The following is a 15000-nucleotide window of genomic DNA, read 5'->3' as shown; positions in this document are numbered from 1 at the left end:
GGAGCTGCAGCCTATAGGGTTTCATTTGCAATCGTTTCCTCAGAACGCGCCAAACTTTTGTTCGAGGAATCTGGGTTTCCACACTTGCTCTTCTTACAGACTTCCGGGGACTTCGCAGGAATGTTTCACGAACTTTCTCGACCTTCTCTTCCGATGTTGATGGCCGTCCAGATCCTTTAGCCCTGCATAAGCAGCCTTCCTCTTTAAATTTTTGGTGCCAGGTCCAAATTTGTTTACTAGTTGGTGCATTTTTGGCAAATTTTGCAAAGAAGGCACGCTGCACGGTCTTGGGTGACTGTGTTTGAGCATATTCCAACACGCAAAATGACTTTTCTTTTGAAGTGAACGGCATTTCTCAACCTGAAAAGAGATAAATATCAAACATTAAACATAAAATCTTGAACTGTTTCTATGCAAGCTGTGAAAATTTGAGGTTTCAACGAAAATTGCCAAAATTATTGGCCTGCGAAATGACGTCAAATTTTTTGGAACACCCTGTATATACACATATATATATACATATATATACATATACATATATATACATATATATATATACATATATATACATATACATATACATATATATACACATATATATACACATATATATATACACACATATATATATATACATATATATATATATATATATATATATGTATGAATAAATATATATACATATGAATATATATGTATATATATATGTATAATATATATATATAATATATATATAATGTTTACTTATATGTTTATATATATATATACATATATGTATATATATAATTATATATATTTTTATATATATATATGTGTATATATATATATATATATATATATATATATATATATATATATATATAATTTTCATGCATTTTTTTCGTGAGCTTATTTAGTACAAATGATGGAAAGTCTGTCAGAACGAGATATATGTTGAATATGGTGGGAACAGTGACACTGGTGTGTGATGGCGAAAGTGAAGAGTATGGCCACAGGTCCCAGAGCCGAATTTCGAGATATCAGATGTATACCGCCGGGGAACAATGGTCTTTGCTCTCATCTCGTGACAACACAGATCCAGGGATCGAGTCTCAGTATATAGCAGCGACCTCCATTTGCTCAGGCTATCCAAGTCTATAGGGTAAGGAGGCGATCTCGGCAGTAGTAGTTGTCCTTATAGAATGAGAACTTTGCTATCCTGTATTAGTGACCACGTAGCTATCACGATGACATAGTGAATGAAGTATTCTTGTTGACCTCAGTATGAAAGCAACTAATTCCAAGAAAAGGACCTCAAGTATTGGCCTTAAGTCATGTGTGTGGGCGTGGGTGTGGGCCTGGGTGTGGGCGTGGGTGTGGGGGTAAAGAATGGGAGTGAGAGGGAGTAAAGGGGGTGGGAGTGTTGAGAGTGAATAGACGAATAAAGTTTCGTATATTCGAATAATGTTCCAAACAGATAGTTACGGAATCCGAACTCACATGAACAAAGGGTGGCTGCAACACAATAGATCCGAAGAGAACTACGGTTGAGCATTTCGTTCTAAAGCCTACTCTTCCTTCTCCTCCTCCTCCTTCCTCTTCTTCCTCTTCCTTCTCCTCTTCCTCTTCTTCCTCTTCCTCTTCATCTTCCTCTTCCTCTTCCTCCTCTTCCTCTTCCTACTCTTCCTTTTCCTACTCTTCCTTCTCTTCCTCTTCCTCCTCTTCCTCCTCTTTTTCTTCTGGCGCCTCTTCCTTTTCTTCCTCTTCTTCCTACTCAGCCTCCTCCATATCCTCTTCCTTCTCCTCTTCCTCTTCCTCCTCTTCCTTCCGCTCTTCCTCCTCTTTCTCTTCTTCCTGTTCCGCCTCCCTCCATATCCTCTTCCCTCTCCTCCTCTTCCCTCTCCTCCTCCTCTTCCCTCTCCTCCTCTTCCCCCTGTTTCTCCTCTTTTACCACTTCCTCCTCCCATTCCTCCTCTTCCTTTTTCTCTTCCTCCTATTTCTCTTCTTTCACAAATTGCTCCTTCCCCATCTCCTCCTCTTCCTCTTCCTAGTCTTTCACTTCTTGTACCTCTTCCACTTCACCTTCTCTTCCTCCTCTTCCTACTCCTCGTCCTCTCCCCCTCCTCATCCTTCTCTTCCTCCTATTTGCTCTCTTCCTCCACTTCCTTTTTTCGCCTCTTCCTCTATATCATTCTCTTCTTCCTTTCTTTCTTTTTTATCCTTACTCTCTCCTTCCTCCTTATTTTCTTCTTCATCTCCTTTCTCTTCCTTCTTTACTGATTTTTACTATATTCTACCCCAAAATTTTCTTTCTTCTCCTCACCCTCTTCCTCCTCTTTCTCTTCTTTCTCCTCCTCCTCCTCTTCTTTTATTATTGTCTCTTTCCATCTCTTGTTTTTTCTCTTGTTCATCCTCTTTCCCCTTCCCCTTTTCTTCTTCCTCTTCTTCCTCATCCTCCTTACTTCCTTTTCTTGCTCCATTAACCTTTACATTCTTTTTACCAAAACAAATTTCTCTTAGATAATTCGTTTCATATCAGTTCTGAGGCAAGTAAAATCTATTTGCATTGATATATCACGTACATTAATATAGAGAAAAATTCAATGTTCTGCCATTAATAAATAAATGCATATATGAATAGATAGATGATCAAATATATATATACATATACTTTTTTTTCCTTACACATGAGGTAGCCAAAAAGAAAAAGGCATAGAAACCATTCTCACCCTTTCTATCCCCTACATACTCCACTCACTTCCACCCTTTTCCCTCCCTCACATCTTGGCACCTCCTGAATGACAGGTCATCCCTGCATCTTGTCCACTGCCCTGGGTCAGAAGCATTGTCGCAAAACACAGCACATCCACAGCAAGGCCGCTTTATTAATTCGGCGACTCCCCTTTCCGTCCCCCCATGCAGAAAAGGAGAATACGAGGAGAAATCCCTTCGGGCTGCGTCAATTTATTTCTCATACATACTCCCTCACCCTTATCCCCCACCCCCTCGTGCATCACAGCATCATCCATACACAACCCTTCTCCATTCACCCCTATCTTCTGTCCTCTCCCGTCCTTCCTCAACAGACATTCCTCTTTCGTAATGCCCCTTTTACCCCATTCATCCAACTCATCCTAGGACGCCCCCTCATATTCACTCCCTCCACATCTGCCTTCCACACCTCTTTTACTAAGCTTTCTTCACCCATTCTTTCCATGTGTCCAAACCATCCCAATACTCTCTCATCAACCCTATCTCCCAACTCCCTTTCCACTCCTGTTCTCCTCACCTCCTCATTTCTCACTCTATCTAGCCTAGTAACCCCTGTCATACTTCTCAGACATTTCTTCTCAAACACATTAAAATTCCTTCTCTCTTACTCTCCTATGTTCCATGTTTCTGCCCCGTACAGTGCTGTCGGCACAATCACTCCTTCATATAAACTCCTCCTAGCATCCATTCCCAAATGTCTATTCCTCATTACACTTTTTAATCCACCAAGACATTTACTCGTTTCTCTCAATCTACATTCCACCTCCAACCCCACTCCTACCTTTCCTGCCACATTCGCACCCAAGTATCTAAAACTATTCACTTCTGCCAGTCTCTCTCCCTTAATACTTACTTCCAGCCTGCTGTCACTCTCTCCCCTTGTGCATCTCATCACCTTACTTTTGCCCACATTTATCTTCAGCTTCCTTCTTTCGCACACCTTCTCAAACTCTGTCACTAACTTCCTGAAACCCTCTTCTGATCCTGCTACAAGCGCAGTGTCGTCAGCAAACAACAACTGACTTATTTCCCACTTTTCTCCATTTTCTTCAACCATCTCCAACCCTTGACCCACTACCCTTGCATTCACCTCTCGCGCAACCCCATCCACGTATAGATTAAACAGCCAGCGCGACATAACACACCCCTGACGAAGTCCCACCTTTACCTCAAACCATTCACTCTCTCCATTTCTAATCCTAACACAAGCTCTACTACTCCCGTAAAAACTCTTGACTGCACTTAACAGCTTTCCTCCTATCCCATATATCTGCAATACCTCCCACAGTGCCTTCCTGTCTACCCTGTCGTAAGCCTTTTCCAAATCCATGAAAGCCCAAAAAACCTCCTTACCTTTTCCTATAGCTTTCTCACATATCTGTCTTACCACAAAATTCTGATCTACACAACCCCTACCTGTCCTAAAACCACACTGTTCCTCACCAATTACTGCCTTTGTTCCTCCCTAATCCTCTCAATCAAGACACTCCCATAAGCCTCCTCCAACTACACTCAACAAACTGATCCCTCTGAAACTATTACCCTCACACTTGTAAAGTGGAACTACACAGGCACTCTTCTAGTCCTCCAGCACTCTACCCTCTCTTAAACAAACATTAGATAACCTCACTAGCCAGTCCACTACAACTGTACCTCCTTTTTTCAGACATTCTGCATGGCATCCATCCAACCAAGGTGCCTTACCTGCTGTCATCATCTTAACAGCTGCCTTCACATCATCTTTCCATATTTCTCCATTTTCATCACTCATCACTCTTGTTTTCTTAGCGCTTCCCACTGCAACTACCTTTCCCTCCCTATCCTCCTTCAAATCTAGGAACTCTCTAAAATACTCTGCCCACCTTCCTCTCACTGCCTTCTCTTACATTATCATCTCACCATCTGCATCTTTTACCTTTTATTCTTTACTTGATTCGCCTCCTCTTCCTCTTTTAATTTCTTTCCAAAACATATTTTCATTACTTTCAGAAATTTGTCATACTCTTACCCCATTTCACATCTGCTCTCCTCTTTGTCTCCTTTATCTTATGCTTGACTTCCCTTCTCTTTCCTCTCTACATCTCATAATATTCCCTCATTCTGATCTATAGCCAATCTACGAAAGCCTGCTTCTTGTCTTGTACACCCTTCTTTGCTTCTTTTTCCACCTACATCAACATGTCAGAATGTCCCAGCAAATCGATATATAGATAGATCAATAAAGAAATTAACAAATAAATATATGAATGAATAAATAATTTAATAAATTAATAAGTAGATAAATAAACAAATAGATAACAAGTAAATAAGTAGATAGATAATTGATAAATGAATAGATAAAAATAGATAAAATAAATGAATAGATAAATCAATAAATAGATACATAAATGAATAGATAAATTGATAAATGAATAAATAAATAGGTAAATAAATAAATGAATAAATACAAATATTTAAATTTCTACAATATAATCAAGATAACCGTTTCCAGTTCTTTGGACCCCTTGATACAAAAAACCTTTCCAAAATAAGTAGATAAGACAACGGAATTTGATTTAAAGAATTTTTCTGCATCTGGAGAGTTGGTCCAAAAGACTTTTTTTTGTCAAGACAGATCTCTTACAAATATTTCCTTCCCAACATAAACTAGTTATATGAATTTGTTTGATGACATCAGGCCATTTTATTCAGCTGATGGCAGAAAGAAAGCACTGATGATGGAATTAAAAGGCAAACACTATCTTTGAGGACATTGTAGTCCATCTAGGCGGAGGTCTCGAGGTGCCGCTGTAGATGATAATGAAGTACTTTGATGTTTGTATGTATGAGGGTGGTTAATGAAAGTATATTACAATGGAGACCAGTGTATTAAATAAATTTAAACACCATAACGTGCCCACACTCGGCGTAAAAGAAACTGTCGCCACTTTGGGTTAGCGGGAAAACTCTTGAGCAGAACACTTGCGGTGGTATTCTTAAAACTTATATAAATCTTTCCTTGTATAAATCTTATATAAATCGTTGGAACAGAAAGATCTTTTTAATACCACCGTAAGAATCTTACGGTAGTATTTGTAGGGTATTGTCGGCAAATTATTGTCTTATGATACGTAGGGAATAAATGGAGCTCCGAATGGACGCTGACTGCAGGTCATTCTAAAAAGAATGTTTTTATTGTCAAAGAACTTGTACAACATTACAAAAATACATAAATACCAATTAATAACAGAAAATATACAAATGTTAATCAATACGTAGAGTCGTAACTCTCACATCATAAATTTGACATCAAGTACATAATCACAAAATTTCACAAAGAAATGACATCACATCAACTCACCGACTTGTGCGTCTCCGATCCCTACGTCCGTTGACTCGTTTGACATTACAGTGGTGAAGTGGAGGATTGCGACATTATACGTGACTTGTCCCTCCCTCTAACAGCGTATAACCCACACATTGGGCGACTCTGACTAATGCCAGTTAGAGAGAAGACGACCTTGACATGCTGGCCCCCACACACCATCTGGATTCTGGATTCCAAGGAAAGACCACCTCGCTTGCGCGGGATCGGGTTTTGTGGGAGGGGAAGAATGTCTGTAGGAAAATGAAAAGATAGTAGTGTATAAAAGAGGGCTATTGCCACCGGGCGAATTGCGAGCGATTAGGGGCTTATTTGTTGTCGTGGCTTGGGAGAACTGGACCGGGAGCTTGGAGGGCAGCGCTTGACGCCGGGGTTAGGATTAGGATCACCAACGAAAGTTTAGAAAATGGTAGGAGGCGTAGTAGTAGAGAAAGGTGGAAAAACGGAAAAATCTTTAGTGGGAGGTAAACTGAAATGAGAAGATGTAGTAGAAGAGAAGGTTAGAAAGGAAGCGAATTTTAGTCGAAGAAAAAGTAAGTGTAGATGTTTGTGCGTGATTTGTGGCTCTGTTCGTGAGAGGTGTATGTGTGTATCTTACGAGAAGTGAGTTGATTTCACTTCCCGCGTGTAGAGGGCGGTCCTGATAAGCCACAGGTGGGGCGAGCGTTGCCTGTTTATCCCCAGACTGGGTTTGGATTCCGGAAGAGTCGATTCAGTGGCGGTGCGAGGGGGGGCAGACGGGCGGTGTACACCCGCCTGCCGACGTCAACGAAGAGATCCGTAACCAGAACGGCAGCCGCAAGGAGATAACTCCTCGCCGCCACCGCTGGCGAGCGCGTTCCTGATGAGCCACAGGTGGGGCGAGCGTTGCCTGTTTATCCCCAGACTGGGTTTGGATTCCGGAAGAGTCGATTCAGTGGCGGTGCGAGGGAGGGGCAGACGGGCGGGTGTTGTATGGTCTCTTTCCTTCCAATCACAACTCTGAAAACAGAGAATTACGCGATTGGGAATCGTGTGTAAATGTCAGAAGTGTAAACTCGCTCACCAGCGTCAGCGAGAGGCCAGCGTTAGGTTGCGGGCCGGTTGGACAGAAAGGTGTCCCAAGTCTCTCCGTCAACCAGCCTGCGATCAGATTGGGCGTTCTGAGAGAGACGGTTTGGGCCTCTGCTTTGCCAGCGAGAAAGTGTGCGTGTGCCTCTTTTCTTCCAAGCACTACTCTGAAAACAGAGATTTACGTGACTTGGGAAATATGTGTGTGTATTTGTCTTGGTGTAAACCCGCCTGCCGACGACAACGTAGAGGTCGGCCATGCCAGACCGGCAGCAGCTAGGAGATATATCTCCCAGCCACCACCGGCCGGCGAAGATTCTTGGAGCTTGTTGAGAGAGCTGGTTGAAGAGACGTCCGATCTCTACGAGCGCTGAGTTGACCATCTCCCTCTTACCACCCCCACACTCGACCAAGTCGATGCCGGTGACGGGGGGAAATTGTACAACTGATCGTACCGTGACACTAAATTGGCGGACGTAAAATGCACAAAATTATACCGTGACATTAACGGACGTACAATACACAAAATTATACCGTGACATTAACGGACGTACAATACAAATTATTTATTCCACTCCTGATTTTTATATAATGAAATCAGCAACATAAATTTACGTCTATGGACGTAACACTCCCCCACCTTGAATCTTACGATTTAGAAGAAAAAAAAATCACATACATATATCTATGACAGAAAACACAAAACATTTACATAGAACCTTCAAGGAATACAAGTTTTGTAATGGGTCGGGTGAGCTCACTGAATTGAGTTTTCAAACGGGCACTACGGACCAATCCGTCTCTGCTCACCCGCACTTTCTGGACTCTCCCCAGTGGCCAAGAACCGCGGGGCGAATTTTCATTCATTATAAGCACTAAATCCCCGACTGAAAGATTCGGGCTTTCAGAATTCCATTTCTGCCTTCTTTGCAATTCCACTAGGTATTCACTAACCCACCTTTTCCAAAATTGTTTAGCTAAATGTTGCACGTGACGCCAATGTTTGCGGTAAGGATCGGCATCGTGAAAGGCTCCCCAAGATAGTGGGGAGTTTCCTTGGAGGAGTAACAGATGATTGGGAGTCAGCGGACTCTCATCACTTGCATCATCACTGCATTTAGTAAGTGGCCTACTGTTGACTATACTTTCCGCTTCGCAGAAGAGGGTTTGCAAAACATCATCAATCATTCTGGGGCTTTTGATGACTAAAGCGAACAGTACTTTACGTACAGACCTTATCATACGTTCCCAAACGCCTCCGTGATGTGACGCGGAAGGCGGGTTGAACGACCACTCAACGTCACGTCGACGTGTTTCCCTTACGATCAACGATCGGTCCAGATCTCGTACACTGCGTGCTAATTCAGCCCTCGCTCCTACTAGGTTAGTACCATTGTCTGACCATACCTTACTGGGGTAACCTCGCCTCGCTGTGAAGCGTACGAAACCATTGATGAATGCGTCAGTTTGTAAGCTATCAAGCTTCTCAATGTGAATAGCTCTCGTAGTAAAACACGTGTACAGACACCCGTAACGTTTCATTTCTGATCTCCCGACTTTAACATGGAAGGGTCCAAACAGGTCTACTCCTACGTACCTAAAGGCTGGCCCCCCGGGTTCACACCTCTCGGGAGGGAGGTCAGACATTCTCTGGTTCATGGGGGCCCCGTATAATCTCTTGCAAACTATACAATCCATTTTGACGCGTTTCACCAATTTTCTACCCCGTATGATCCAGAATTTCTTACGCACCCGACTGAGTGTCCATTCCACTCCTACATGAGAGGAATTATGGCAATCACGTACAATTAATGTAGACAACCTGTGGTTATGAGGGAGGATCACAGGATTTATAGCTTGCCCATTCAATGCTGCATGCTTGAGTCTACCACCAACTACTAACAGACCATCTATAAGAATAGGAGACAGTTTATATATTGAACTGGACTTTAACACAGTTTTCCCTGCTTCAATGTTCTTGGTTTCATGAAAATAAGCACGCCCTTGAACATGTTTGACAATCAGATTTTCCGCGTGCTTTAGTTCATGGATCTCAAGTGGTGAATTTTGCGGAATCTTCTTCTTAAGAAATTGTATTAGCCTTAACCACCAACCAACGGCCTTCTTTAATCTGTAAAGGCTTGAATAGTGCTCAATCAGCGTATCGATCGGGTGTTGGGTGACGCCCGACTGACACGTCTGTACGATACTCGAGATCATCTTGTGCTGGCCATGCACACTTGTAATTCGACAAGAAGGGAGGACCATTAAACCAAGAAGCTGGCAAATTGTCTACAAAGCATCCCCGAGATAGTACATCTGCAGGAATCTCATCACCACTAACATGATGCCACTGATTAGCCTCTGAAACCTGTCTAATGAGTGTGACACGATTCGCCACAAAGGTCTTGAACCTTCTTGTCTCGTTCTGTATATATGCCAGAGCTATAGTACTGTCAGACCAGAAGTTAGATTTGAGCAAGGGGATATCCAACTCTCTTCTAACAACAACATCTAATTTGGCTGCTTCAACGGCAGCCGAAATTTCCAATCTTGGTATAGTAACTCCTTTGATGGGAGCTACTCTCGCTTTACTGGCTAGCAGAGCTACGTGTACTTTCCCATCTTGATCGATTGTCCTGATATAAGTGCAAGCACCAAATGCAACCTCACTTGCATCAAAAAATGATGTAATTCTGAAGTACAACCATTCCACTCTAAAGGCAAAACACATCTAGGGAAGCGAAGTCTCGAGATTTCATATAGTGAAGCTATCCATTTCAACCACTTCTGACACAAAGATATAGGAATATTTTCGTCCAAAGACATCTTAAGCCTAGTCGCCTCCTGGAACAAAATCTTGGCTGGAACAATGATTGGCAAAACTAAACCTAAAGGATCGTAAGTCGAAGCAAGTTGACTCAACATAACTCGTCTAGTCACATTCTGTGTTTGAACACCCTTACTAACGAAAAAGAAACAGTCGTTCTCGACGTCCCATTTAATCCCAAGCACTTTGCTATGCACATTTGATGTCAATTCCTTTGCTTCCTTAGCCCTGTCTTGCTCACTGATGCTCTCTAGCAATTTGACGTCATTAATCATGAATTTGGTTAAGTTAAACCCTCCGTGTCTGAGGACACTTCTAGTATCTTCAATTACCTTAATTGTCTCTTGAGGTGACGCTACGGACTTCAACATATCGTCAACGTAAAATGACCGGAATAACGTGTCTTTTATTCCCTCACAAAGTTGCATGTCTTCTACAGCCTTCCGCAAGGCATAGGTGCTACTACTAGCGCACCATATTCCGCCAAAGGGATGCGAGGTCATTCTTAACTCTCTTATTTCATCGCTAACATACCATAGGAACCTTAAAGCGTCTCTATCGCTAATGGGAATTTTGACTTGGTGATACATAGCCTCAATGTCGGCCGTGATGGCGTAATGATATTGGCGAAACCTGAGTAACACGTGAATCAACTTATTATTCAGGTCTGGGCCCTGTAGGCACTGACTGTTCAGACTGACTCCGTTCTTTTGAGCAGCACAGTTGAATACGACTCTCACCTTACCTGGTTTGGTTTCGCTCGTAACAGCATGATGCGGTAGGTACCACATTTTACCGTCATCTCTCTTTAAATCAACCTCGGGAACATACTCTGCATACCCCTTCTTTAGCAAATCTGAAATATTCTCAGAGTATACATTCAATATGCCGGATTTCACCAACCTTTTGTGCAAACTTCATAATCGTCTCTCGGCGACGTCACGATTATTGGGCAAGTTTGGCTCACCTCGCCAAGGTATTGGCAGTACATAATGCCCATCTTCGTATCGTGTTTCCTTATCCCAAAGGTTAATAACCTTCTAGTCATTCTGAGATGGTGCCCTATCTTCACATTCATTTTCCATCATCCACAAGCACTCAATATCTGCTTCGATCGAGCTTGCAAAGCACGAGCCGACATTATATGACTTACCCGTACCAATTAGGCCATTTACAGACCATCCAAAGTAGGTCCGCGTAGCATAAGGTTGGTGCTTATTCCCGCCTGAGCCCCCTCTGACCTCCAATGGCTTTAGGAGCCAAGCGTTGTCCATGCCTATCAAAATGTCTGGCTCAGATACTTGACTAGTATTCAAAGGTATGCCCTTTAAGTAGGGGAATTTATCAATCTCAATTTTGACAGGTGGTTGCCTAACAGGCACTCTCGGGACGACCATGACATTTGTAACGCTGGCCTCTCGTCTACCATCCGGTGACGTAAGGCTAAGGGATACTACCTTTGATTGAGTTTCAATGGTCCCCCCTACTGTACTCATGGTGTACTCCTTAAGGTCTCCTTTCAGACCCAACTCGAGGGCCACCCTTTCCGTGACGAAAGTAGTGTCTGATCCACTATCTAACAACGCCGTGACCTTAAGTTTATTATCCACAACAACTGGTAAAATGGGTAGATAAATCTTCGATCGAGCATCATTAACATAACCATTCATGACCACACTTGATTCTTGACACTCCGAATTTTCAACTACGCCCCCATTACCCTGAGAGTCCTTTGCCGGGACGTGGATGAATTTTGTATGCTTTAAACCACATCCAGGAACTGAACAAATGGATTGTTTGAAGCATTTGCTAGCCCCGTGCCCACCTAATAAACAATTGAAACACAGCTTGTGTCTTTTTACGACTTCCAACCGACATTCAGGTTTCATGCCTTTAAATTCCTCACAGTAGAACAGTCTGTGTCCTTCCCCGCACACCACACATGTGCTACCAGCACGCCCTAACTTGACGGGGTATTTAGACTCAGATGCTGCTACATTACAACTTGTGCTCCTCACGTTTTGACCTTTACTTGTGGATTGCAATCCATAAACCGGATCACATGCCTCATCTGCCATGACATTGATAAACTCAGCGAATTGACTGAGAGATGGGTATGTGTCCGTTTCTCGTTTGTGGCTTAGAGCTTTCTGTTTCCATTTGTTACGAACGAATCCCTGACACCTCTGTAAAATATCTAAGATATACTCTTGAGTGTTAAACCTTTCATACAATTCTAATTTTCCAAAAGTAGCAACTGCCATTGTTAAGTCATCACCCAATTGCCTCAACTCTTGAGGCTTAGATACCATCTTACCATTTTTTAAATCATTAACAATTTGTTGAGACACAAGGTGAGAATTACCGAACCTGCGTTTCAATATATCGCGGGCTTGTACGTAACCAGCACTTTTTCCCACCAACGCACAATTTTTTATGGCAGCTTTCGCCGGTCCCTTGGTGTATTGTAATAGACGAGTCAATTTGATCTGAGGGTCACTCACTTTATTGTCTACGAGTTCATCAAAGATTGTCATAAAGAGATTATACTCAAGAGGGTTCCCTTCAAACACATCTAATTCAACTTTGGGTACATTTAAGATCCCAACTAGTTCGGCCGGTGAGACGTCTAAACGTTCACTTTCACTATTTTCACTGTCTACGCGGGACTTCGCACATGGAATTTCACTTTGAGTCCTTACCTTAAGGAATGCCCTGGCGTCCTTTATCACCTTTATGTATTCCTCTTCAGTTTCTTTGTACCATGACTCGCTGGCCTCCAATTCACTTTCATTGTTGCCCAGGAACGTTTGGTAAGTGTCGTGTGCCGATTCGAATTCATCGTAGGATGTACGGACACGGTCCAGTCTGTCCGTAATGCCGGCTATGTCTTCCTCAGCGATTAACCGGCACAAGGTTCCCAGGTGACGTGTGACCGCTGCTTTCCTCTGTCGTCTCACCACCTTGGCCTGCTCCATGACGGTGACTCAAGTCGAATGACTGTAGGGTATTGTCGGCCAATTGTTGTCTTCTTATGATACGTAGGGAATAAATAGAGCTCCGAATGTACGCTGACTGCAGGTCATTCTAAAAAGAATGTTTTTATTGTCACAAATTCGTACAAAACTACAAAATATACATGTAAATGCCAATTAATAACAGAAAATACACAAGTATTAATCAATACGTTGAGTCGTAACTCTCACATCATAAATTTGACATCAAATACATAATCACAAAATTTCACAAAGAAATGACATCACATCAACTCACCGACTTGTGCGTCTCCGATCCCTACGTCCGTTGACTCGTTTGACATTACAGTGGTGAAGTGGAGGATTGCGACATTATACGTGACTTGTCCCTCCCTCTAACAGCGTATAACCCACACATTGGGCGACTCTGACTAATGCCAGTTAGAGAAAAGACGACCTTGACATGCTGGCCCCCACACACCATCTACCCACAACTTCTCCCACACTCGACCAAGTCGATGCCGGTGACGGGGGGAAATTGTACAACTGATCGTACCGTGACACTAATTGACGGACGTACAATGCACAAATTATACCGTGACATTAACGGACGTACAATACAAATTATTTATTCCACTCCTGATTTTTATACAATGAAAGCAGTAACACAAATTTACGTCTATGGACGTAACATATATATGTATATATATATATATGTATACATATATATATACATTTATATATATGTATATATACATATATATATGTATACATATATATACATCTATATATATGTATATATACATATATATAATATAATATACATATATATATACATATACAGTATATATATATATATATATTATACATATATACATATTATTTATATACATACATATATATATAATATATATATATATAATATATATATATATATATATATTTGGATGATGGAGAACATAAACACAGGGGAAGGCTCGGAACTTCTTCAGAGAGTGTACGCAGAACTGCAATTGAAGTTTATGTACTAAATCTAATTACCTTTTTGGACACTTGGGAAAGGTCGTTTTTCTAGCGTGTTCTAGAATTAACATACTAGTTTGTTTAGCTAAATTGATAAACCCTCCTCGATGATTCGATGAATTATTAGTGGAATTGTATACTGGTTCAACAATTCTTCTAGTGAATTCATCAAAACCTTTATGTAGCACTTCAGCTTCTCTCCAGTTTGGTAAATGATCAAATTTTTCCGTATGAACTACTAAAGAATTAGATAACCTATGTGTTTTTATGTCGTTTTTATGTTCATAAATTCTTTTTTCTAATCCCCTTGATGACTCGCCAAAATATGCCATTGAGCAACTATTGCATGGGATTTTGTATACGACGCTGTTTTCGGAATTGGTTCTCTTTTCGGAAGTCTTTATCAAATCACCTATCCTCTTTAGTTATATTAGCTATGTTTATACCTGTTTTTGTTAAATATTCGTCTATTATTGGTGACGTTTTTGAGCCAGGTACTGGTATAAAATTGGTATTATTTTTATCACACACACACACACGCACACACACAATACTAGAGTGCATATAAGTAGGAGTCGAAGCATTGAAACGCGATAAACACCACCAGAGATTTTTTCCGTATGAAAGAAAGGCTGGCGAATCACATAAGAGGTAACGGCAAGAATCAAACCAACTGGAAATCGGAAATTTATTCCATGGCGTCACTCAGGAATAAAGGGTAATGAGGAAACTCCAGAAGAGAAGACAAAAGAAGAAAGAATACAACAACGTGGACAAGGCAATGGTGTGAATGGAATATAGCTATCTCCCGTGGCATACGTATGTGACTTTTCCCACAATTTTCTCTTTATCTTTCAATTATTCTTATATACTTTTGGTATATTTCTTCTAGATTTTTGGCATTATTTCTTTCTACACTTTTTTCAGTGTTTCAAATACCTTTCTGGACTTATTTGGTGACCTCCCCCAGTTTCTACACGGTATCTTCTCCCCGTGCTTTTCTCTTC

General features: G+C 41.5%; 2 protein-coding genes across 2 annotated transcripts in view; both read right to left on the bottom strand.

The window, feature by feature from the left end:
* Window positions 1-10995, bottom strand: part of LOC143022703 (uncharacterized) — a 26178-nt gene extending 15183 nt beyond the window's left edge. The window contains exons 1-5 of the mRNA XM_076181033.1: window positions 10899-10995; window positions 9954-10851; window positions 9361-9861; window positions 8124-9296; window positions 7560-7627 (exon numbers count right to left, since the gene is read on the bottom strand). Of these exons, the coding sequence (XP_076037148.1) occupies window positions 7560-7627; window positions 8124-9296; window positions 9361-9861; window positions 9954-10851; window positions 10899-10995 (2737 nt within the window). The remainder of the gene's footprint in view (window positions 1-7559; window positions 7628-8123; window positions 9297-9360; window positions 9862-9953; window positions 10852-10898) is intronic.
* Window positions 10996-11035: 40 nt separating this feature from the next.
* LOC143022702 (uncharacterized) lies at window positions 11036-12973 on the bottom strand. The gene has a single exon (XM_076181032.1). The coding sequence runs from the start codon at window positions 12971-12973 to the stop codon at window positions 11036-11038; it is 1938 nt and encodes a 645-aa protein (XP_076037147.1).
* Between the last annotated feature and the right edge of the window lie 2027 nt (window positions 12974-15000).

The sequence above is a fragment of the Oratosquilla oratoria genome, unplaced genomic scaffold (assembly GCF_046742065.1).
Source record: "Oratosquilla oratoria isolate Oo_2021 unplaced genomic scaffold, ASM4674206v1 SCAFFOLD142, whole genome shotgun sequence".
NCBI lineage: Eukaryota > Metazoa > Arthropoda > Malacostraca > Stomatopoda > Squillidae > Oratosquilla > Oratosquilla oratoria.
This window is presented reverse-complemented; position numbering and strand designations above follow the sequence as displayed.